Consider the following 26,840-nt stretch of genomic DNA (forward strand, 5'->3'; position numbering starts at 1 on the left):
TTTGCCCAGGACAAACTGTAAGAAATACCTTTGTCCTTGGGCGAGCTCCGCACAAACCCAGCCACAAATCTGCAACTTGCCATCTCACGGGTTTATTTTCAGTTGTGGCAGTGACTGCACACCCTTCCCTCCAGAGCCAAGATGGGCACTGGAATGCAGCACCTGCATCCCAAATAGCTGCCAAGAGGCAGAGCAAGGAATGCCAGAGCCACTGGGGTTGGTGATGTGGCCATGAAGGCCAAGGGGGAGCAAGCACGAGCCCAGCTGGCACTGGGATAGCACAGCGGCTTTCCTCCCAAAGCAAAAGAAATAACCTTTCTTCCTCTCCACCACCACATGAATCACCGTGTCCTCGGGCTTTAAAGAAATGGCTATTTTTAGCAAGCTGTAAAAGGAGGCTGTTCTGCTAGAGAATGGAAGTGCTAGCTGGTGGGGCTGATCAAACAGCTGCTTTAGCAAGCACTTCTGAATATCTACGGATTCAGAAAACACGGGCAAGAAGCAAGTGCTTGCACTGCTATGGGTGCAGGGAGCATTCTTACACACATGGCACATAAAATCTAATTCATCCTGAGCATGACACCAAGGTGGCCATGCTTCAACAGGATGGGGGGAGGGGGATCACAGGGAAGAAACATTCAAGAGGGAATTTTGTGAGCCATGACAGAGCTGCCACTTGTGTCCCTGCAAACTCTCAGCGCAGTGCAAGTGTCTGGAAACACTCACAAAGGGGCTCAGAACCTCCACTCTCACAACACCTGCCACCACTGCCAAGACATCAGGATAATAAACAACATCAGATCAAATAGAAATCCTAAGGGCATCCCAAAATTAGCTTTTCCTGAGGAACAAATTATTTTTCTTAAACAAGTAGAAATGTTTTGGGGGGGAAGGTAATGAGTAACTTATTATTTATTAAACCTTTTCTTCTATTATAATCTACAAGCCGTTTTGCTACCATCTAGGATTTGTAAGGATCTTTGTTATTTAAATTCAGTGGTCCATCTCTTTAAAATACTCATTTATTATCTGCAGCAAGAATCTGAGTCAAGTGTGTCACTGGATGGGAGTGGAGAACTAGGTTTAGGATTCCCTATCCGGGGCTGAATCTTACCAAAGGAATAGCTTTTATTCCCCAGTCTCAGTTTTATCTTACAGTTCTTCAAACTCAAAATACACCAGCTCAATCTCACAGACTTAATGTAATGGAGCACATATTTGCTTTTCAGCTGACACACACAAATGCCTTGAATTTTAGTTCACATTACAAGCAGCATTATTTGCTGCTACTGCTGGTTAAAACCCCACCTATAAACTGCTTTTTCCTACTCCCACTGTGTTACTGAACATATTTCATTTTTTGTTCTTGGATCCTGGAACAGGGTCTACCCCGACTGGCTCTAATTACAGTCAAATGCTCTGATTTTCGGTAAATTGTAACACAATTTTAGTCATACAGTCATACTGGACCATCTGCTCATTCCATCCTCACTGGAAACAGAAGAAAGCATTAAAAAAAGTTATCTGAATGCCAGTTGTGTCTTAGCATCTACTTTTATTCAAATTCTTCCCTAGGATGCAGGAGGGATTTTGTCTATTTCTGCACATGCCAAGTTGCCTTTTGATTTAGCTCCCCAGCCTTGGCGGATGAACAGTAGTTTAGAAATGTGGCAGAAGTTTAGGATGTATCTAATTCATTTTAGGTGGTAACTTTATTATTTGTTGTAAATTTGCAGAGGATAAATGTAATATTTAAAACTACACATAGTCTTGCTGACTAAAATGAAAACCTCAATAGTCACAGTTTACCAGTCGTCACATGTCAGTTCTCCTGAGAGAGACTGATTTACAAGAACAAAGAAGTATATTCAGCAAGGCTGAGAAATTTTGACATTTATTGACAACAATTTACTGATGTATCATTCTTTAAAGAAAAAAAAAACTGTTTATGGTATCTAATGTAATAAAACTGGGAGCTTTATAGCTTCAGAACATATCTACAATTCATGTCACATGAAGTTTCCATTGCAACTTCAAAATTTTAGATATACATTTAAAGGGTAAACCTTGGTGTCCTGTTATTCAAAACAATTTATGTAGAAAAAGAAAAGCCAAATGACAGAAATGTGAAGAGCAATGATTTGAATGATGCATAACATTTTATTTGCTGGCAGTGCAGAACTCCTCCTTACAGCTGACCTATTCCTATAACTAAACCCAGGATATAACTCCAGAAGCAATAAAAGAAATGTTCAGAACAAACAATGTCAAAATGTTGAGAGTTCACAAAGCAAAAGTCCTTGCCTAGGGTCATTTGTTAGGGGTATTTCAAGTGATTTTGCAACAGTTTCTTCCTCTTAACAGACTGTCCAACTCCAAAAACGCAAACTAAGCCATAAAGATGAAAATTAGCAGAGGAAGTCAAACAGCAGGAAATCTTGTTTTTAAATGAAACAGCATTTCAAAATACTTAAACCAGTAACTTTTAACATTAAGAATTTGGCATCTTTGTGCCTCACAGCTGATGAAGTGGTGCAAAGAGCTGGGAAAAGAGCCAACGTAGCACAATTGATGGAGAGCTTTTGCTCTGGTAACAGGTTACAGCCCTTTTGGATTTCACACAATAAAAGGAAGCCTATCCCAAGTTCCCATCCCTCTACCAGCTATTAAGAACACAATCCACACTAATTAGAAACCAAAGGTCAGCAATTTCTACCCAGCCCAAGATGGATGGTCAGGCAGGAGAAGTTCCACAATGGCTCCTTGCTGTTTGAAAGATATCTGGTACACACGGGACACAAACTCAGCAGTGAACACGGAGTTATGGCAGAAAAGCCCATCACCTTTTCCATAAAGGAAACCTACATCTTCATCCTTACTGCTCCTACTGCTGTGTCTCTGTCCTTGTGCTGGAGATCATTCCTATGAACCAAAACCAGCCTCCAACTGCACCTTGGAACCTCCAACTGCACCAAGGACCACAAGTCACATGGCAGAGTAACAAGTATGCTGAAATACACTTCTTTATTTAAGAAACCTCAACTGTATTTCACTTTTTTTTTTTTTAATCAGAATAGATCAAAATGTATCAAGTTAAAGACACACCTGTAACTTAATATTGACTGAAGTTCAGGGTACATCTAGTTGTGTAACTAAGTCAGAGGCTCCTCAATACAAAAATGGAAAGACCTTCACAACAAAATTCGCTTAACTAACGGTGCCAAGTCAAACCTAAACATTGATTCTTAACACCTGAAAAGGATGAGAGACAACCAACAACCTTTTCTACTTCCTTGTTGCTTGAGAATCACTTCTATTTAATAGAAGCCAAACCTCAAAGTCTGACTTTTCACTCATGCCCCAGTTGTTCTCAGAGGATGAAACTCAACTGACCAAACACAAGCACTCAAATCAGAATTAGCCAGCTGCTTGCTGGTTCAAATGAAAAAAGGAAGGTGATTTCTAACTCAGGATGAGAACAACTGTGTCATGGAAAAGCCTGAATTTTCACCATAGACTAAAAGGACTTCATGGCTAACCAGGTATTGGTCTGAAGACCAGCAAAACATGCATCACCAGCAGACAACAAATGGTCTTCTGGTCTATTTCAGCCTTCAAAAAACTGCTCAAAAAAACCAAACAAAACAAAAAATCAAAATCAAAATTATGGGGAAAATAGAAAAAAGGAGAAACAATGCTTCTCTCATCCATCCATGGAGAACTTCCTCCTTCCCTCCCTGCACACCCAGCAGTAAGACTGGAGTTGTGTGCTCCTCAAAAACTGCCCTCAGGACAGAAGATCTTGTGAGTGAATGTCTAGATGACTCAATACACTACAAGCACAGCAGAAAAGCATTCTCTATGTTTCAACAGCACCAGATATTAAGAGCAAAAGTTAGAAAACTTCAGTGGTTTTAGCTGGGACTTGTTTCATCTGTACCTTGGCTGCCTTCCACCTTCAGGTTTAGTCCACATCTGACATACTGAGACAGACCAGCATTATCTAGTTTGGAGAACATAGCCTTTAGCCATTAAGTTGGCAAAACTGCAGAACTGCACGGAGTTAATCTGACTGCTCATCAGCCAGGACAGGAGCGCTGCGTGTTGAGAAAGGCTCTCTGAAGCAGCACAGCATATCCTTTAATCCCCTGCCTCCTTGCAGAGGGCTGCCTTGTCCTGCCTGAGCACAGCCCATCTAAGCAAGCCTGGTTTTGCTCTGCCAGAAGGGTCCCATGAGCTCAGGAGGCTGCAGACTCAGCGTGGGCAAGGGCAGTGACTGTGGTCACACGTGTGGCCTCCATCCTCTTAGGGAGAGACTGGATCGACCTCCCTGTTGGATCCACGCAGCAGAACACAGCCAACAGGTACAGCAAACATTTGCTACAAAGTGCAGACAGAACAGCAGCTGCTTCAACAGGCCTGAATTAATACCTGAATTAATGACTGAGAGCACAGCCTCTTTCCAATGCAGTAAGTGAATGGTTAAATACTTCAATTCATAAACACACACACATTTGATTTATCGGGCATACTGCCAATTGGAGATTAAAAAACAAAAAGAGAGAAAGACCCCTGGGGTATGCAAATCCATCATGTATCTCTGGCAGAACTGTCTCCCAAGAATGCTCTACCGAATTTTTAATAGAAATATTGTCTAAAAGGCATGCCTTGTAAGCAAGCAAAATAGAATGGTATTCATCCATACTGTAAATGCATAATGGCATCCTCCTACTGTTAAGAAAGTGGCCCAGGATTTGGTGTTTTTTTTGTTGTTTGGTTTTGGTTTTTCCAAGTATTTCAAAGATACTAAATGTTTGAAACACTAAATTGATGTAAGGGCAGTACACTGCACAACACTCTGACAATTTTTAAAAGAAAGTCTTGAAAGGAATCCATTGCAATTCATGCTAGAAAAACTTCAAATGCTAGAGTATTTCAGCAGAGACATCATCACCAAGGGTTTATAGAAAAGAAGATGCATTTAACAGCATGTTACTATAAAAACAAGCCAGTTGAATTTTTAACTAGGGACCATCATCAAGGCTGCATTATCTCATCTCTCCTCTTTGTTACTGGTGTTGCATTCATTATAACAAACAGCAGAGAGAGAGAGATTTTAGGCACAATGTGCCCTAAAACATTCGGATTTGGATTTTTACCAAGGTAAGACTCTTGAGGTTATGCCTACATTGCAGTCACTAGCACAACTGCTGCTCTTCTACAAGTCAGCTTTAAAGAAGTTCTTGAGATTCACTGGTTTTGAAGAAGTCCTTGGTTAACAGTTCCTAAGTCAGGCAGGCACATGAAGCTCTGCTGCACAACAGGCTTGAGAAACCAGACAAATGTTGAGTCAGCCACTGCTGAGTTTCCAGTTAAAAGGATGAAGCTTGACAGCTCAGAGTGAACATAAAGAGATCTGCTAACAGCAAGTATGATGTCCTACCTTTGCACTTTAATGGAAAAAATAATAACAATATCCTCCTCTGACTAGCATCTCAGTCCCCCACAGCTGCAGGGGAGGAAGCTGGGCTCTGACCTCTGCACCAGCTCACTAAAATGATTTTCCTTCCCAGCTTCAACTTACTGCATGACAGACTACCAAAAGCAACATGGTCTCCTGCACTGGTCTCCTGGCCACAGAAAGTATTTTGCTGCCTGAGATGTTATTCAAGCAATGTTTGTGACTAATGTCAAACACTTGATGTTTTCAGGCTACCAAATACTGAAAAATCTTCACAAGCTGAGTGTGGTGGAAATCCACCACAGAATTTAACTTGAGAAGGCAAAGGTTGAGGACCTTTTCCATGTGAAAACCCATTTGACCTGTAACTATGAGATTTTAGATCACACAATCCAGCTTCCCAGGCATTTCCACTACTTTTCACCCTGCAATGTCACTGTACAGCTTACTCTTCTTGTAGTTGTTCTTTTAAAATTCAGTAGGAGGTGCACTCTGCCAGCTCCCCCGATTGGTCATTGAACCAGGACATATAAGTGAAAAGTCTGAATTTTATCAGAAGAGCAGCAAATCCGCTGCAGAGACACATTCTGCTACCTGGAGCATATTACAGGTGCTTCTTTGTTGCATTTCAGGCAATAGGTACATGAGCAGAAGCCCCACACTCCAGAAATAAACTTAGCATGTGTCCCTGCCAACATTCCTTTCTGATAAATCCATGTCCTTGTAGTGTTTTCAGCTCAATAAAAATTTCTAGGAGACCATCTCTTTGCTGAGTAGTAAATGCTGCTGCAGACATACACTCCCAAGCACCTTTCACTAACCAAGCAGTACATAAAACCAAATTCTCTTCAGAGACATAAGAAAGTCAAATAAATGGCACAAGCATGGGCTTTCAAACTGCTTTTCCCATACCTTTAATGTACCAAATCATAGCAGTTATTTTGAATCTCTGTGTATGAACTATCTTAAGTGACATGGAAGTAACTTGCCAAGCTTTAGAAAACTAAATCCTCTCACACAGATTAAAGAGGGAAATGTGCTCTGCTCAGTACTGGAGCTCCTTTAGCTAGTTTTCTGCCATCTTTTTCATACAGGATTGTGAAACACAGTAGCTTGAGTCTTAGAAATAGCAACTCTGAACTGAAGATGCTGCTGTCACAAGCAACATCTTTATTTTAATTGATTGCCTCCTTGCTGTCACAGTCCATGCATAGTGTGCTTGTGTCACCTTCAATAAAAAATGATCAACCAACCAGCAGGCGACAAGCTCAAGCAGAGATACTTAGCTTTTTCCACAATGTGCAACTAAGCTGTGGAAATCCTTGCTGTAAGATGCTAAGGACAAAAAGCTAGAGTGTGTTTAAAAGAGAAGTGTTCAAGTTCATGGAAGAGAAATAGAAGAACAGTTATTAAATACGTAAAATTCACCTCCAGCTCAGGAAGATTTCAAATGGCAAATACTTGGGTCTTGGGAGGTAGTGCTGTGGGAGTGCATAACAAACTGTTCCTTTTGTGTCTCCTTTCTTTGATATCTTCCCCTGGCCACTGTCAGGGACTGGAATCTGAGTTGCAATCCAACCTACTGTATCTGCCCTAATGTTCTCATATATCTGCAATAGATTGGTGCAAAGATAATACTTATTTTTTATGTCCTACTAAAAATGGAACTTATTTTCTAATAGAGGCAGGAATTGACATCCCCCAAGGAAGGAAGCATTTTAGCTAAACTGAAGCATTTCAGAAATAAGCATTGTGCTAATCCAGGGTAGATGATGCAAGCCATGTTATGGAGCTCCTTAGTGCCTGGGTGAGCACATTCCTGCACTGCCTGTTCAACACAGATAATATAATATAATTTACTTCAGAATCTGAAGTACATTACACTTTAATTCTTTACTAATATTGTTTCAGGAAGCTGGTGTTATTATTCCCATTTTCTAAATGCACCTCATCAGAAATGTCCTCAATTTAGATTTGAAAAAGGTGAAGGAAAAAAATGCCTATTGTCTTTATGTTTTAATGCCTTAAAACATGAAGACCATGTACTTATGATCTTCACTATTCACCTAATGGGCAGAGGATGTTTGTTTAGATAGATGGTACTGGAAGAAAAGCACATTTTGGCTACGCTACCTCACCATGGAGAACTTTAAGCCATTTGCATTCACATTCAAGACAACATCAATCATGAAAACATGAGCCAGAAACATAAGGTTTCTAATTTATAGCAAAATTTGTAGCTGATGTTCCTTAAGTTTTAAGTTAATCCATTGAAAAGCTTTTAAAAGAAAATGAGAAGCCCCCTTGGCACAAGTTTCTTGGACAAATGCTCATGTACAACTGATGATCACTGATATCTTTGTGACAGTTCAGGTAATGTAAGGCACACTGATGCTGTTCTCCTCGCTCTGCCTGGGAAGGGATAGCCCTCCTGGACATCCAAAAGGAGCAATATCCTCCTGCTTTAAGAGAAGCACCTTTTTTCCTCCATCTTTTTTTGGCTGATGACTCAGAGAGAATGTGCCAGACAAAAATAAAATCTCCCTGACTAACATGCTTTACGTCTAGCCTAAAGGTACAATTTCCAAGAGCGAGCGCCTTGCTGTCTAAGCCAGGAGTTCAAGGCTCTTTTGATTAGTTGACTTGTAAGCATTTTTCAGAAGGAGGTGGCATCCACACCATGCCTCTGAGTTTACTGAACTAAGTCTTCTTACACAGTCTTCCTGAAGGAAGCCCAGAAAAATCCTATAGGTGCTGGGGCCACAGATGGAAAACCATGGGTGAGCCCTTTTGATTTTTCACCTGATAGGAAATCCTAAAACGGTCACCAATTAGAACTAATTATTTCTCCAACGAGTCTTGTTTGCAAAGGCAGGAGACTGTTTTACAATGAGCAGGGAGCTGACACACAGTGTTTTACATTTGATTAGTCTGGGAAAGTCTGGCTAAGAGACAGACAGGGGAAAGGCTTCATCCCAGTGGCACATCCGCAAGCCACCGACTTGCTGGAACGACCATAAGAATTCTTGCAGTCAGGCTGTTTCTTCCCTTTTTTTTTTTTAAAGAACATTTTGCATCTGAAGTTACATCTTACCAAAGTGAGTCATTAGTGAGATACAATCTCCAAAACACACTGACTTAATGTAGCTGAGCTGGTGGCAGCAAAGATCTAAGATACAAATGTATTTTCATGACGGAGCTTAAAAGATATGCTGATTTTCAAAAATGAAGACTACTAACTGTTAGAGAATATTTATTGCATGTAAATACAAGAATTGTCTTCAGACAGATCAGCTACTCCTGCTCTCTCCAGCCACCCAGGCCAGCAGATTGACAGAACCTCAGATTTACCTCCAGCCTCGGCTGGCAGGTGCTACCATTTTCTCAGAGTACTGCTTATACTTTTACTAAGAAGGCTTTTGCTACAGTTTGGTGACTTAACGACTCTACCAAAAAAAAAAAAAAAAAAGCACCAGCAATAAATAAATAATAAATAAACAAATAATGAACTCACTTATTTTATACTGTTTGAATAATGACTTCTGTAGCTATGGGAGAGTGATTAACATGCACTGCCTAACGAGGTTTTTCATTGCCCTCCAGTCGACTTGCCCTTTTTCTTAATGAAGTCACCAAACCCAAACTGAGACCTTTTCAACAGAGTAAGCCCAGCTCCAAGGAGAGATATTCACAGCCTTTACTTGCCCCAGCCCCACCTCTATACAGACAGAGGTACAATTTTTTGTCCAGCTTTTCTGGGAAACAAGAACTGACGCCATAGACCTACCTTCTCAAACAAGACAAATTAATAATTTTGGATGGCTGGATGCTGCCTCTATGCATTCATGAGGCACAGCTTAACTCCAAGGAGTGTTCCACACAAAATAGCAACAGCACCAGATAGTCAAACTGCTTTTGCTTGTATGGCGAGTTTCTGTTGGATAAATAGGTCAAGTAACTACACCTTTATCTAATACCTTTGGCATTAGTGGCCTAAAGAGCAGGAGCACGAAGGGAGACCCTCCTTCCCCCTCCTGCTTTTCTAAGCCATGTGTGAAAGATGTTTGCAGCAAACATCCATGGCTGCAGCCTGCTTTCCTTCCCCTTGGACTCTGCCTGCTGGAAGAGGCACCAAGCTCCATCTCTCCTGAAGAACTACAATGCTGGCTGCAGGCTCCTTCAGCCTTTAATTATGTTAAGTTGACCTTTTCAACCAACACACCTTTCCTCCTAACTACTTGTCAAGCACCAGCACAGAAGTGAGACAACATTTAAATTGCTGGAATAAAAATCACTTATTTCAAAGCAGATTCTACTTGAATGACCCCCAATGTTACTGCCTCATCCAGTCTTTTCACAGTAACACAAAACTTAAAGTGATAATGTAATTGAACAATTTGTTTGTGTTTTCTGGAGGGAAAAGAAGATGAAAATATTCTATGAACCATTAATATGGCATAAACTAGTCAGGAGTTTTTCTAGTTCAACCACTGCATTTGTTTAAATGTGACAACTGCAAAATGTAAAAATATTAAATATGGTGGAGAAACAGAACTGAAAAAAAAAAAACAAAAAAACAAAAGAAAAGAAAGAACACTAAAGGCCATGTCTGACTCTAGTGAGATGCATTAGAACCTATCTTCTGGATTTCACAGGGAGAAGGCAACCAATCAAAATGAACTGTTGACTCATGAATACCAGCACCTCAAGTGTTCCTTAAGTATTTTGATACATCTCCTACCACTGGGGACTGGAAGTTTCCACCACAGGATATTTACAGAATTCCAATTTAGAGTTTTCTAGCCATAGTGGTCTAGAGTGAAATTGGCTGCAACTGAATTAAAGAGGACTTAGAAAACATGGGTGCTCAAACAGCTGCCACTGCACATAATGGGTGCTGCAATCAGCTTCTGGAGGGAACTGAAGGAGCCAGCTCATAATGGGGAGAGAAATGTGGTGCTTCAACTTTAAATTCGTATTAATAGTGTGTTGTAGTCACCTTATTACTGGACAACAACAGGGACAAAGTGGGAACTTCAGCATGTTTCTACCTCATGTACACATCAAGCTGTGTATAATGTATGTGCACAAGCACCTGAAGTCCAGCTTACAGAGTTACCTCTCTATTAACAGTTGCCTTAATTTTCTAACTCTAAGCCAGATATTGCAGTCAGGCAATCATTGCTCACTGCAATAGTCACATCCTGATGCTGATTTCCAGGGAGGCACAAGATTTGCTCTGCCTGCTGAATAGCCAGTGGGTATTTGCATGCAGGCAGCACGTTGACTTCAAGACACAGAACATATTGTAGTAAAGCAATATTTCAAGTGTTCTTCCACACTGGATGAGATCCAGCTGGTGTCAGGTAGAATATTTAGACAGCATGTAGGCGCTCCATTTCATTAGAGGTCTAATCAAATTTCTCAATGCTAGAACAAATTACTATTTCCACACCTCTAATCAGCAATGAGGGTGCTTTACTGAGAGGAATGTCAATCAACTCAGAGAGGAATATTTTTTATTTTTTTAGTTAATAGGCATAATTACTTTAAAACAGATTTAGAACCATATGGCCAAAACCCCTCCAGATACATTTAGACAATAATGTAACTATATTCCCTTTACCACATGCTACAGCAGGAGATATTAAACATATTTACAAGCACGTGCTATTAAATTAGGTTCAACACTGTTAAGACACTGTCTTATTAAACAGTTTTTAACTGCAGAATTCATATGGAGGAGAGAACATATGCTAGCTTTCAATTGTTCTGTTAGTATCAGCCAGAGCAAATCCAATGCAATAACAAACCGCCCAGAGACAAATAAATGATGATTTTGAATAAGCAGCTGTGTACTGCTCTAGAATAGTTTACACCAAGACAGCTTGTATTCCTTCACTGTCATGAGCATAACTTTGTTTACTGAGGTTATGTGCAATTGCTCAGAAGCATGAATTTTCATTTGAAAATGATAAGTGAGGAGTCATTCCTGCAACCATTCCTCCCTTCTAAGGAACAATTTTAATCCATCCTATAAAGTGTCAAATGACTCTGAAGGAATTTACATTTCTCTCCAGTTTAATGACAAAACTAATTTGAAATTTAATATGCTTTAAAACAGATACACAATTATACATTTTGATTCCAAACTGCAGCAATTGAGACATATTGATTGTATTTATGACTTTACTGCTCATTCTGAATAGACAAAAACCTGATTTTCAAGTTACCTTTTACTTTTCTTCTAAATGTCTTTTGCACTTGCAGATGTAACAGATCTATGACTCCAAAGAATTCTCATGAATGCGATTCCTCCTGGCTTTCCTACACTTTAACCTAAATTAGTGTTTGTTGGAAGACTTAAATCACAAGCCAAAGGGTGGTCCACACACTGACCACACCATATTCCCTTGTGATAAAGATTTATTACTTCTGTTCCAGCCTACTCTCAACACATGGAGCCAAGAATACTTCATATTCCACTCCATTATTGCTTTTTACCACCTGATCCCCTGAGGAAGGGGACTACAGGTAGCCTCACACTATTACCAAGTTCAAAAGGTTGGAGGCTGAGCTCAGAATCCATTAGAAATCCATTGCTAGTCTAACAAAACAAGGTGCTTACCTTAGGAGTAACATGAGAGTCATTAACAAGAACAAAAGGTGTTTAATCAGGAGGTTGTATCTGTTTATTTATCTTACCCTAATTCAGGTAACCAGGGACATTCAGGAAAGAATTAATATATCTTGCTCGACTAAGAGCACTGACTTCTGTCTCTTACCCTGAGCACCATCACTTACATCAGCCTCTCCCTAACTTAAATCCATGACTGCCACAAAGATTATGCCCACAAGAAAAAAGCCCATGCTTCAAAACACCTTCCTCTCATTTTAAGAACGATGTGAGAATGAATATATCTGAATAAATAAGTGGTTGATATGGTCTGTAACAGGAACAAAATAGTTATTCAGCTTCATAAACACATAATATTGTCTACCATCTCTACCAGTATTTTGGCCCAAGTGATAGTTATCGAATGTCTGATATGCAAGAAGCATCCTATAATAAAAATTTGAAACTAGTAATTAAGAGAGACATTTAAAATTAATACCCCTTGATCATGCCTCCCCTGTTATCAGTAACACTGCTCTGCCCAGGATGGCATACCAAGAACTGCATAGAATTTCTTGAACTATCTGTAATGTATTTAATGGACTGACTGATAGGCAAACAATCAGAAAAAAAATGTTTGTGGAGAGTATCCCTACCCCCCTCTAATGGCATTTCCCAATTTGATTCATCTGCATTACATTTCCTATAGCTTCTACTCAAAGCACAAAGACTACCAGGCTGGGCTGCAGAGACAACAATGGGGAGCACCTCTGCATACAAACAGGAACACCTGCAAAGAACAGAGAAATTAAACAGCATAAATTATTTCCATACAGGTTTTTCCAAAGATGATGAGGTGCAATTTCTCATTAACTGAGGTCTCCCTCCTGAGAATTCAAATTTCTTTTCTACTGCAAATGCCCCATTTCCCCCTGGTCCATCCTGACCCACTTAGACAAAAGCCAATATTCAGCCTGGACACGCAAACTATGCTTGAGATCCCCCATTTTTCTCTAGCCCTGTAAATGGAAATCTGATAATAAGATCTCCAGACCCCAGCTACGCACAGCCAGGGGAGAATTATAGCACTATCTTCTCTCTCTCAAATCTCCCTAGCCATAAAAAAACCAGTTCAAATCAAGAACTAAATGAGTATTAGCAGCTCCCTCACCAATGTGGGAGAGAGGAAAAACCAAGGATGCTTAATGAACCATAGTATTTTTTTCAGATTTCAAAACACTGCCATTTAAAGAGATGTGAGATTTGAAGCCCTAATTAAGTAATATGCATACATTTAAAGCAAATGTTCACAGAGTCCACATCTCCAAACCACAGCCTGTGATTTGGCTAATGCAATGCTCCACTCCCAGAAGTAAGTCTAGCAGAAGACAACCTCCACACTTGGCTAACCCACTCGCAACACTAAACCTCAAAGTTTCTTTTGAAGAAAATCCTCCTGCCCACTTTCTTTCCTTTCTCACCTCCATTCCCTCCCTGTAATTCAGGAAAGATTGTGTTTTTGCTTTTGTTCTTTTTTTTTTTTTTTTAATAGAATGACTACTCTAAATGAACATGGTTGCTACAAGGCCACCTCTTACAGCTTTTCATTGCAAAACAGCGTTGTTCACCAGAGGTTCATTTCACTCATGCCACTCTCATTACAGGTCTAATGAAAATTTAATAGTTCTGCCATCTCATTTTCAGCCAGTAAAACTAGGAAAACACAAGGAAGTTTCTTTACAGGCAAAAGTGGGAGAACTCAGGCAGCCTTAGGACCTGCATACATGTGCAAAGAGCAATACTGCCCTTTGATTTCAGGATACAAAGACTCTAAACAGGGGATGGGAGAACAACCAGTTAAATGGATTAGATTCTGAAAAGACACAAATTACTGAAACACTCATGAGGATGGGGAAGGAGAGAAACCAGTCAACTCTGGATTTTCACTGCATTTATTTCACAGGAAAGAACCTTGTTCTTAGTTGTTCATTTGTTGGGAGTTTTCTTTAAAATCGAATCTTTCAATAAAAGAATGAGAGTGAATTATGGGAGTGAGGGGCCTGTTGCTGTCAACTTTAACTGCCCTAAAAAATTTCGTTTGTTGCTCTTGGTTTACACCTTTACATTTTTGGATCCTAAAAATTCCATCTTGTCCCCCAGCTGCACATGCAGGATTACTTGGAGGAGTGACCTGAGCTGGTTTCACCATGTTTCACCAGTGCTCCAGGTGACTGGAAGACACAAACACTGAAGGCAGACACAATGTTTTACACAACAGAATGTTGCTAAAATTAGAACCGATGAAAACAGAGTTGATTTTTTGTGACAGACTTTGCAAATCATTTTGAGAACTCCTTTACGAAGAAACATATTGGAGATTTAAAGCCATCTAGGCAGCTCGTCACACCCTCTACAATGTGAAGAGAGATTATTATTAAGAGGCATCAAACTACAGAAGACATAATTTGGTTTTACAAATTAAGATTCTCTGTGACAGCCAACGTTTGTTGATGAGATTTCCAAAGCCAACTAGACTATGCAGCACAACAACAAACAACAACAACAACCAAAAAAAAAAAAAAAAAAAAAAAGAAAGTGCTGCATTGTGGAAAACCCAAGGTGTTTTCCAAGCAACGACATAGCAACTTTTGTTTGCCTATGCTCAGAATAGACTGAACCAGGTTGACTTTCCTCAAAATAGCTGAGATATCCTTGAAAGGCCTCTGGATTTTTACAGTGCAGGTAACAGCATCTCCATGCATCTTCATGACTCATGGTGACACATATTTTAACTTACACAGGCTTAAGAGACCTGACATTAAACTATTTTTGGCTCACTTTTGGGCTACTTTCTTATTCACCCACACAGACGAATAATGTGAATGAAAGTGCGTCTTTTCTTTTTTTTTGGATATGACCTCAACTCCCTGAGCCCAGGTTAGTGCTATTGTAAGCACAGCATCATTTAATGATGTTCACACATTTTTCTATCTTAAAAGCAGGTGCTTTTTTTGGCAGCATCAGAACTAGAACAAACTCTTCCAGATCCTCGTACCTGTGGACACTTCAATTTTCCAGCCTAAATGATTTATGACCATATTACATCCATCTACTCTTGAGCTAATTTCTCCTCACTTGCTCTTACCATGAGATGTATTTATAGACACTGATCATATCCCTCTTAGCCTTTGTTTCTGCTGGATTAAAAGACCAAACTTTTTTAGTTTCCTTCTGCAAAATCAGCACACCCTTTCTCCCAGCACCCAGCCAGCTCCCCTCTGTGCCTGTTTGATCAGGGACCATCCTTCCCAGCTTCTCTCCTCTTCAGCACCAGAGCCCTGCAGGGGGACAGGAAGGTTCTGCTCCTGCACTGGCATCCTTCTCCCTGCTCCTTCCAAGGAGCTGCTCTTATTAAAGTGAGCAGCAGCAAACAGCCAAGCCTGTAACCCTCACCTTTCACACCACTGGATTTCACACCACTTCAACTATGCCCGTGCTCAACATCTCCCAGCTCTCCATGAAATGTCCCTGTCTCCCTGGACCAACAACATTTATCACTTGCATTGTCCTCTCAGCACAGTGACTTCTCCTTCCAGCATGGCCCACCATAACTCCCATTCTCTTCAATTCCCAATCCCTGTAATTAACAGTAACAGAAAAATAGACAAACTGTGTCAGATCAAAGGTCCCTCCTGCCCAGTAACCTGTCACTGCCAGGGGACAACAGGATACATGTAACAGCCAGGAAAGCACACAGAAACTATATCGAGAGGTGTTGCTATTTCATATTTACATGTGTTGCTTAATTTTTCTGTTATGAATTTGTGCAAATAGTTTTCAAATCCAGTTAAACTTTTTGATATATAGAACATTTGATGTAAGTAAATACAAATATTTAATTAGCACTGACTTGCAGTGTCAAGTTAAACCTTTGATGTTACTTCAGATGTTTAATGACTATGGTGCAGTTTTAGTCCATTGAAAGCTTTTTAAAGAGAACACTCTAGTAGCTGTCTAATCAACAGAAGACCACTACATTAGTCTAGAATGGCCTGCATTTGGTGATATCATGTAATATATATTTTTTTTTCATATTTGCTTTAGTAACTTTGTACATATTGAGAGTTGTACTAAAGGAGGAGACATGCATGGGAGGATGAGGAGCAAATGATGTCCATCATTTTTATGGGTATTTCCCCTCTCACATATCACCCTGATCAGGTAGGTCTATAAATACCAGGAAAGGCCTGGATTTAATATGCCTTGATGCTGCACTCCAGCACAGACACTGGCTCAGGCCAGGAGGGTCAGCTAAGTCGGCTCCACCTCCACCTCGCCAACACTGAAGGTTGCTTTTAAACCACACTCCCCTGTCACCCACCTGGCCACTGCTCTTCTATCTCCCTCACTGAAATCTAACACAAACCAAATATTCAATCCTGGAACCATGTTTATACTTTTCTGTCCTACCAACTTGTATGTACACGCAAAAGAACCTTTCACTTCACATGCTTTGCAATTTGCAACCAAGCTTGAACAGTTGGCAAATCCTCCCTGTTCCTACATTTCCTGACATATCAGGATTTTTCCATCCCCTGAAGACTTTTTGCTCATTCCTAAAAGCCTTCTTGAAGCGGCGATTTATCCAAATAAACACTGAGCTCTTCCTATATAATATTCTCTTATTTCTTGCTCGGAATATTGATTTTGTTTAGGCAGGAGAACCTTGGCTTTCCATCAGGCTGCAGGATCACACCCTGGAGCTCCCCTGCCCAGGGACTCCCCTACATGTTGCATTTTCCAAGGGGAGAGCTGGAGCTGTCCTGGTTACTGAAGTGGCAGCAACTCTCAGGCACCTCCAGGAAAGACTTGGCAACAGCACCCCTGTGCCCTGCTAAGCACTTTCCCCTTCTGGTATGCCAAGGTTTGTTACACAGGCTGACCATCCATCCCACGAACCACAGCTACTCCGCTTGTTCTGGTCATTCTTCCATGTATTTAAAACTGATTTTTAAAAGCATTAGCCTTGGTTGTGTGTTCAACAAGCTCACTCACCAAACCCAAGACAGTATCACCTATAATCACCTATTACTGGCTGTCCTTTTCTTTTTCCTCCTAAACCAAATAATGATGCAGTTGTTGTACCTATGACTGTCTAAGCCCTTCTGATTAGCAACAATTCTTCTGCAAGCAGGTCTGATTATCTAGAGAGTGCCATAACAATAAACCCAACTGGAATATGTATCCTTTTAACATGAGAAACCTTCTTCACAGGCAAATTCAACCCATGAATCCTTAGCAAGATTCTCAGTGCTACCCTCATAGAACTTTCCATAATAAATGTAACTTTGATTAATCTGAAATTGGATGAAGCATAAAGTGCTGCATCTAGCTTTTCCTGTTTCCCAGCTGAAAGAGAAACTTACCTTCACCCATGAGAAACCAAAACCTGCTAGACTATTTCAAATTTCATTATATGCCACTGAGTTGAAAGCTTGCTTTGCCCCTTATGATTTTGACAACAGCTCTACCTAAACTGTGAGCATTCAAATGACTTCAAATAAAGACTTAAAACAGAGGAGGGCAGAAGAGATTCAACATGTTCCAGGGCAAATCATTTTTTCCAGTATATTATCACATGAACATTAAGAAAAAACCCCAACACCATCAAAAGAACAGATGAGGCAGCACTTATCTGAAGATTATTACTCCTCGAGATTCAGGTCAGATTTACATCTTGCTTCTATCAAGCGTTTTGTTTTGGTTTTTTCCTCATGTCTTCTACTTGCATACTTGCCCATGAGGTGCAAAAGGTTAAAATTTACAGTGATTTTTAATACACCAACTTTTAAATAATGACAGATGTAGTCAGAAGCTTTGCACTTCTGTTTTTATTGTCCAGCCTGCAACAGAGATGGAACCATGTCCCAGTGCCACCACTGAAAGGACAGAACACCTTTCAAGAGGCTTTCATGACTCAGTTTCTTTATTCTTCCCCAATTTTGTATGGTTGGAATGACCACAGCCAAAGCAGAGCAGCACTAAATTGCCTTCCTCAACAGACCCAACTGGGTTCCTATGTTTCACCATCATCCCTAAACTACTTTAAAATAAAATTAAAATACAACAATAAATCAAATCTAGCAAGTTTCCCGTTACCAGAAAAGCGCTATCTAACCTTGCCCCCACCTCCTACCTCCCACTGATATTAAAGAGGTATACAAAAAAGTCCTACCCAGCAGGATGGGAATACTACTTCAAAAAAATTCACTAACTAAAATTTAATTTTAGATCTACAAGTGCTGCCAAGCACCACTTTATTTGTCAACAAAACATTTTGATTATTTGGCAGAACAAAGCAAGCTCCCTCCCTGCTTGTTCTACAGACATATTTGGCACTGGTTAATTTGTATGTCTTCAGACATATGTCAAGTCTGAAGCTGTTTCAGGCTTTAACCCTGCAGAACTTCTCTGTTTTAAGTACTTGTTTTTCTTTAAGTGGGAACAGCAGCAAGCTAAAGCCAAGAAGGGGTTTGGTCCTGCAATGAAATGGTTAAAAATCAGACTCTGCTGATGTGTGCTTCTCTGATCCATTACATTTCTCGCAAGCTGAGCTAAGAGCTGAGCACCAAGTATCAACTGTAATATGATCCAAGAGTTTATGGAAAAAATAACTGCACATACCAAGCATGCACATTTAATAAGATTTTGTTTCCATTAAAATATTCAAGAAACACGATTTTTAAGATCTGCTTCTCTCTCTGACCGATTTTTAACGTTTCTCCTCCCCCTCCCCTAAATACACACCTCCTTTCCAAAAACCAAACCCTTAAAAAAAAAAAAAAAAGGGAAGAAAGAAAAAAGCAGTCCTACTGCAGGGAAGAGAGGCTTGAAAAACAACTTTGATTGGCACTTGGCCTGACCCACAGAGGAAGAAAAACAGTTTTCGGACAAAGAGCGCAAATATTTGAGCTCATTGACTTACAGGCTTTCTTAGCATTTGCAAGAACCAACCTGGAGCAAAATGTGTTGGGAGAGATTGAATTAAAATAAAACCAAAATCGGCATCGCGTTCATCTCGGGCGCTCGGAGACTCGGCGCATTTGAACAGCTCAGCAATTTTAATTCATTTGCGCTGGACAAACAAAAAGCACCTCCACCGATGCTCCCCGAGAGGCAGATGCGGGCACCGGAGGTGCAGCCGCCGCACCCCGGGGGATCGGGGAGGAGGCCGGGGCTGCTCCGGGGCTGCGCTCTGCGGGCCGGGCCGGGGGCTGCCCATTCCTACTGCTTTCCTTACATTTTTAAAGCTTCGATCCCAAATCCCCCCCGCACAAAGACCTGACGGAGATCGCGGGGGTGAGTTTCGCCGCTGCAATACGTGGATAATAAACTTTACGAGCGCGGCGGGGCCCCGGATCAAGCCCCGCAATGCCGAGCGCCCCCCAAACCCTCGGGATGCAGGGGGGCAGCCTGGGACAAGCCTGGGCAAGTGACAGCCGTCCCAAGGGGGATGGGGGCGATGGGAGCGATGGGGATACGGCACTTGGCACCCTCGACGCCCCCCGGGTTCCCCTCGCCCTGCTCCCCCCTGCACCCCACACTCCCGGCACTCTCCTCCTGGGAAGCCCCCATCCCACCGCCAACTCGATCCCCCGCCCCACTGCCGCCCTATTGCCCACTTCCTCTCTGGCCACTGCCGCCGTACGCGTCCCACCCGCCAAGTCTGTCCCGCTGCCCCTCGCTCCCCGAATCCCCCCACAAACCTCTCCCGCCGCTCCCGCCGCCTCCGTGCGGGCGCCCCCCGATACCTGTCTCGGCACCTTCCGGCAATTGCCGCACACCCGGTACTGCCCGGCGGCGGCGGCAGCAGCAGCGGCGGCGCTGCCCACGGGTCCGGAGCCGAGGCGGTTCATGGTGGCGGGGACGGCGGCGACGGCCGGGCGGGACGGGGAGGCCCAGGACGCTCCGCGCCGCTCAGCTGCTCGCGCCGCCGGCCGCCCCCATCCCCGGCCGCGGCCCCAGCGCCCGCTCCGCGCCGCCGCCCCCCGCGCACACCCCCGGGGGCCCCGCCAATCCGCGCCGTCCGCCCCGCCCACCGCCGCCGCCGCCGACCAATCGCGACGGGCCGCCCTCCGCCGGCCAATGGGCAGCGCCCGCTCCGGCTCCCATCTCCGGGCAGCCTGCGAGAAGGGGCGGGGCAAAAGGCGTGGCCGGCGTTGCGGAGGGGCGTGGCCGACGGCGTCGCTGGGCAGCCTTGGGCAGAGAGAGGCGGGGCCCGCGCCTCGGCGCGTGCTTCCCGCTGACCAATAGCGTGGGCGCCATGCAAAGAAGGCACGGAGACCACGCCCACAGGGCCGGGGTTCCGGCGGCCGCGGCTCCCTCGGGGCCGCTCCCGCTCCCCTGAGGCGTCCCCGGGGTCCTGATGCGGGCACGGCGGGCATGAGGGGCCGGCCCCGCTCCCCAGCCAGCCCGGCTGCCGGCCCCTGGGGCAAGAGCCAGTCCCCGGCCATCGCCGTGCTCCTCGTCTCGAGATACCCCAGCTCCCGGGGCGGGGGCGAGCTGCTCTCGCTGCCAGGGCGGCGGGCTGCACATGCAGGGACTCGGCTGCGCTGGAGCAGGATGAGCTGCTTGCTCTGGGGGAAACTGGGATTAGCATGCGAGAGTCTCTGTGTGTGTGTGTGTGTGTGTGTGTGTGTGTGTGTGTGTGTGTGTGTGAGTGTGTCTGTCTGTCTGTGTGTCTGTGAGTGTGTGTTTGTGTGAGTGTTTGCCTCAGGTCGCCGGGATTGTTAGGGATGATGAGTCAGGTTTTCTAGGCTCCATGCTAATGCACGGAGATGGAGTGTATAATTAGGACAGAGGCAAATCTATTATCTGCAGCCTCGCAGAGCTGGAGTATGAACCTCGGGTTTTTTTTTGGGGTTTTTTTTTGCATCACGGCATCACTGCAGCTTCCCTTGCCTGTGTGCTCCTTAGCTTTTAAGTCTGCACAGAGGAGCTTCAGCATAAGTAGTCCCACTGACGTCAATAAAAATTCATTATATGTCGAGCGTTACATAACTCATATTTTGAAAGATGATATAGAAGGATTTTATTTTTTATTTTTAATGGGATCAGAATGCTATTACTCTACAAAATTTCTATGCAGATTTGTGTTGTTACATTTTTTTCAAGGTTTCTCTAGGAGAAAGAATTTGAAATCAGCTGCGTTTGCTTTGCCTGGGAATACTTTCTATTTTTGCAAAATGAAGTGTTGTATAATTTAGTCAACTGGCTGGCTAAAAAGGGCACAATGCAATTAGTAATTTACATATCTTAAAGGAGACTGATTGAACCTAGATCTGTCTTTGAGAACTACCGAAAAGTTTCACAGATCAGACTTTGCCAGCTTAAGTAAAACCACATCCACAGAAACATTCTCCTCCATGCTTTCCCTTCTATCCATTTGAAAAGGGATCTTTTCCTCAGGCAGAGCAGCCTTCAACAGACGGACACTCTGTGGACTCCACTGTTGGGAATGCATCCAAATGTTACACTCACAGGCAGCCATACAAAATGCTTGGAGAGGAATATATGGAAGGGGGTTGGGTTCTTTTGTTTTGTTGTTTTGGGGTTTTTTTTCCCCCAAACAGTGTACTAGAAATGGCATCCCAACATGAGAAAACAGTTTGTTTGTCTGAGTGCAGGTACTTGCTGTTGTGCCACGTCTGAATCCCACACACTGCAGCATGGTGCTATTTAAGCCAGGGAAGAAGGGCAGCCAAACAGGTTAGTTTTCATCATGTAGTCTGAATGTAATGCTAAATTCTAAGTAAACTATGTGAATGATGTAAACAGCCTTTTCTTTTTTGCTGAACTTGATTATAATGCTATCTGAAATAGGAATGTTTAAAAGAAGCAGTAGAGGGTCAGTGTTATTAAGCCACAAGCAAAAGGGAGTTTTCTCTTCAGCTCAAGTAAGATCACTTTGAGTCATTTGCTGTTAAAGTGTTTGGTTCAAAACTCAAACCCATTGGCAATGATGGTAGCCAGGAAAGAGAAAGATTTTGGCTGAGTTACTCCTAACATTTAAGATCAGAACATTTGCAAATATTCAGATATCTGTGATAGCATCCATTCATTTATTTTATATCCACAGTGGCAAGTACACATGACTAAACATTCTTGGAAACCTGGTTGGGTCCCATTCCCCTGCTGAAATTGTTTCTGCCTTGAGTGACAACTTCAGATCTTCAGCATACTCCATTAAACCCAGGAAAATTTTCCATTAGCCAGGTGTGAAAGTTAGGCTGACTTGTAAGACAGTTTAAAATTAAAGAAATTTGGTATCTAGTCTCTGTTCTGCCACAAACATCTTGTGAAAGAAAGCAGGACATGCATGCCTAGGTGCTTAAGTATTTGGTTGACTAACCCTTAATTAAACAAGAAGCACTTAAGTACCTTTGTGGCTCCCAGTCTTGCCTTTCAGTACTTTAGTATCTGAGAAATGTCAAGAGAAATATAAACTTTGAAAGTGTTTCATTGTTTTTGGAAACAATACAGCAAATAGAAGTTGCCTAAAACCCTTTTTTGCCTTCAACAAAATATCTATTGGATATCTTTTCTGGAGTTCATTTTTGCCGTCTGAAATTTTTTTTATAAAACTCTTTTTAATAAAGAGTTTTAATGCTACTAGAGATCAGACATGTACTTAACAGGGCCAATACTTACCCAGTATCAGTCTTAGAAAACTCGTGTATAGACTGGAGACAATATGACAATTCTCAAAACACCTGAACTCCTTTTAGATGTCGTATTTGGAAATGAACTGCTGGGCTTTATGTGACAATGCTCCTGTAAAACGCTGGGTTTGTCCTCTGTTTACAGCATCCATGGAGTTCTGCTGCCTGCAAAGGATTGAGCCTGTGGGCTGGATTTTGAGCTCTTGGATTACTCCATTTTGAGTTAAACATGTGCATAAATTCTCCAGAATAAAAGCCTGTCTTTGTATAGGCTGTTTTCTTGCTGAACATATCTGCATTCTTGAACATTCTTGAAAGTTCTCCTTGTCAGCTTAGTGCTCAAAGTATGCAAAAATATCCAATGCTCCCTTCACAATTGTCTGGCAGTTCTTATGATTCAACTGTACCTCACTTGCCATCCACTACTGTGGATTTCCTTCAGTTTTTGCCCAGCTACTGAGTCATAAAGGAAAACAGAATGCTGAAATTAAGAGGTACTTGAGTTACAAGTAGCATGGCATCTTGACCTGCCCAGGAATTTTACAAAGATTATCAGTTCTGTACACCCAGTCAGTTGTCTCTGCTGAGCTCACCTAGACAGGCTGTGAACTATGGCTGTGTAAGGGTAAGGTGGAGATATTTTTTTAATCTTGATGATGTGGAGCATACGGTCTTGAGACCATCACATCCTTTCACAGAGATTCCTGACTTGCTGGGATAGATTTGCACAAGTGGTTACTGGTTTAAATAGATTTTTATCATCAATGATCATAACTTTCCTAAAGTTTAAAAAACAAACACTGTGATGAAACAACAAGGCAGGAACAAACTTCCAAAGGAAGTAAGGATTACTCTGCCTCCTGAAATCATCAGATGCATTTTTGGCAGACACATTGCAGCCAGGTGTGGACTGCTGCCCTTGCCATAGGAGTGGCTGAGATGTGATGGCCTTTGCTAGGAGGTCAAATCTCTCCTAATGCCTTATGCAGACTTCAAGTTAACGTTGTTCAAACAGATTGGCCAAGAGACACAGGTGCATCCAAACACTGAGCTGCCTTCATCCCCCAGAGCACATACTCGTGTTTTAGTGGTGTGATACCAGCTTTGCACCCCTGCTGAGGCTGCACTATTTCCACCTGGAATTTGGACAAAATGCATCTCCACTGTTTTCCAGACAGCATCACACCCAACAAGCATCTGCTGCACAACCATTCTGTAAGGGAGCACAGAGTTATAAACTTTTTTCAAAAGCAGTAACAAGCTGATCTGTAGATTGACTGCACTGATCATCTTGTCTGTCCCAGAACAGTCAGCCTGGTGGCAATGTGCTGTGCAGGTGATATGGGATACTCACAAAATCTCCATGATCCTTCCCTAAATTATGCACCTATTCTACAAGTGTGCAGTGCTTTTGTTGTTCATACATTATTGAACAGCTTGATGCTTCCTGAAAAGGCTAGATTGACAAGATCAAGTGCTGTAAAATTGTTCTCGTTATGCAGTGGGAACGTTTGTTATTCATAGACACCCAGCAGCTTGGAGGAGAGAACAGGAGGGGGCAGCTGCCTTGCAACAGCTCTGACTGGATTGCTGCAAGACTAGAAATCCCATACGAAATTAGAAGATCCTCAAGTTTTGCCCAGAAGCAGGAAGAGAGAGCATACCTGAGCACCCAGCTCTGGAGCCTTACCGAGCTCCCTGACTGCCACAGTGAAGTGCTGTGATTAAATGAGCTGATTGACACACGTCACATGCCTTACATTTCATGAGTCATTCAGTAAAGCCATACTGAACATGTATTCACAGGCAAATAATTGTAGTTTCTTCAGGCCAAAACTCCAGCCCATTGACATGATGTCAAATGAGTGACAGCCCTGCCTTCATTATCATAATTTTTGTTGCACTGTCCTAATATAATTTGCCCAGCATTTATATTATGTTGTTAGGGAAAGGAAGAGCAACAGGTGAAGTCTGTGCCCTGAGTGATGTTATGCACAGTCTGACACTATAAAATGACTTCCCATCCTTACTATTACACATCCTAATAATTATGTGAGACAGGGAGATGTGATAGTTTGTGGAATTCTTCCTTGAGGGTGATGGTACACGCCTTTTCATTTATAGAGTTTAAACTCTAACTAGATAAAGCTCTTGAATTTATGTTTATCATAATAAACAATTGTGGCCTGGCCCAGGAAAGCTGAGCTCAGTGACCTAATAGGCCCTTTTAATATCTGATTTCTTTGACAGAAAACATTAAATCACTATCCAACCAAGAAAGCTCTTCTCTCTCTCTTCATGTTCTTCTGTGGTTTGCATGATAATTCACTAAATGTATTTCAACATGTTGTTTACTTCAGTTTAGCCTTCTGAGACCACACTGGCCAGTGCTGCAAGCCCATAAATAGGGATCATCTGGAAAAAAAATACTTTATGCTTTAAGTTAAAGTTGGAAATGTTTCAGCCTGTACAATTTCTGGGAGCGATACAGAGGGGAAAAGTATTAAATGGAAAAAATTATATCTGAAAATCAGGACAAAGGCAGCCTGGTCTAACACCCTACAAAAGGAGAACTGCAAGTAATCCCTTATAATGTATTCTTATTAATATTGATGATAGTCCTACAAAACAGATTTAATGACAGCAGCAAGGCTACCTGTGGGGTCAGAAAATGCTCTCCCCTCCAGGACTGGAGGTGGAGTTCATGGGGCAGGCAGGGATGCCTGGGGACAGGCAGGATGCAGAGCAGGGACAAGTCTGGGTCTCAGTGCTGGCTGCACTGCCGCAAGGAAAGGCACCAGTTCCAGCCCTGGTAAGGATGTGCCTGAGGTTTTGTTCCTCTCCTAAGCATGTGTGCCTGCATCAAAGCTGCAGTTGTGACATCTCTGTCACATGTAAGTGTCCTCTGGCACTGTGGACCAGTGGCAAGATTTCCTCAAGAACACAGAAATGCCGCTGGCCTTTGGGTGAGAAGTGGGAGCTCCTGCCTGGGCTCCCAGCTACAATGTGTGTCACTGAAGAGCACAGCCTAACCACACCTGTGCAGCTCAGGCTGGGCAAAACACCTCCAGCTTTCCTTTTGCAGCCAGGATGCCATGAGGCCAAGAGTTCAAAAGCCAAGGAGCCAGAAGAGGGCAAGCAGGAGGCAGCTGGCTGGGGAAGAGAACTGGAACCTGGGGGTTTGCTGCCTGTTTCCTCCCACTGCTTTGGCTCAGTTTTGTGCCTGGCCAATGCAAAGCACACAAATGTCTTTGTCTGACTGAAAAACTGTAATGTTTTTCAAGCAGCAGAACTTGTCTGTTTATATTTTGCAAATGAAACACTTGGTACAGCATGATGCCACGTTAAGGATGGAGCTGATAAGTGAAATTAGCTTCCTGTATTCACTGGCAAAAATATGGCTTTCATTATTTTCAAATACAAAACACAAATACAAAAAAACCAAAAACAGAACTTAGCAGCCTGTGGGATATGGCACATATTTTAGCTCCATTTCTCCTTGAAACCCATGAGATATGAACATAAATATGTTGGAAGATCAGGCTAAATTATGGCAGAGTTTTATTCCTTGTTTTTAGACAAAGAAGATCTAAAGGGATGAAAAATATAAATCTGTTATGGACTTGAGTTATTTTTATTTTAAAAATGTTTTTACCCTATTTCATTGTTTTTCCAGTGGTTACACCCTGAAAAACCAGAGTGTCAGTGCAAGTGGGATTTTCTGAGAAAGTACCATACTTAGAAGCAATTAGGCGTGTGAGTGGAGGCAGTTAGCACATGGGATCTTCCCCAGCAAAATCAGCGAAGTGCTGAAGGCTTGTTTGCATGGTGTGTTCTCTTCTTTCATTCATCTCTGTCTGGATGCTGGGGACGTTCTTGGACAGGAGAGGCGTTGAGATTCAGCCTTAAAGAAAGCCCCCTGCAGGGGAGCTGGCTGACTGAATCAGCAGCACAATTTGCCTGTGCGGAGCCTCAGAGCCCGCTAACCTTGGCACTCGCACCTCGCTCCCTCCTGCACAGCCAGGCGTGCCTGCTGCGATAC

At 42.5% G+C, this 26,840-nt stretch overlaps 1 protein-coding gene across 2 annotated transcripts in view; it reads right to left on the minus strand.

The window, feature by feature from the left end:
- Positions 1 to 20,138, minus strand: part of SESN3 (sestrin 3) — a 43,259-nt gene extending 23,121 nt beyond the window's left edge. Inside the window, exon 1 of one of the 2 annotated variants that reach the window (XM_005492076.4) lies at positions 19,889 to 20,138. In XM_005492076.4, coding sequence (XP_005492133.1) covers positions 19,889 to 19,993 — 105 coding nt within the window. In that variant the 5' untranslated portion in view covers positions 19,994 to 20,138. Of the gene's footprint in view, positions 1 to 19,843 lie in introns of both variants that reach the window. The other variant, XM_026796468.2, reaches the window with a different exon arrangement.
- Between the last annotated feature and the right edge of the window lie 6,702 nt (positions 20,139 to 26,840).

Source organism: Zonotrichia albicollis, chromosome 2 (assembly GCF_047830755.1).
Source record: "Zonotrichia albicollis isolate bZonAlb1 chromosome 2, bZonAlb1.hap1, whole genome shotgun sequence".
Classification (NCBI taxonomy): domain Eukaryota; kingdom Metazoa; phylum Chordata; class Aves; order Passeriformes; family Passerellidae; genus Zonotrichia; species Zonotrichia albicollis.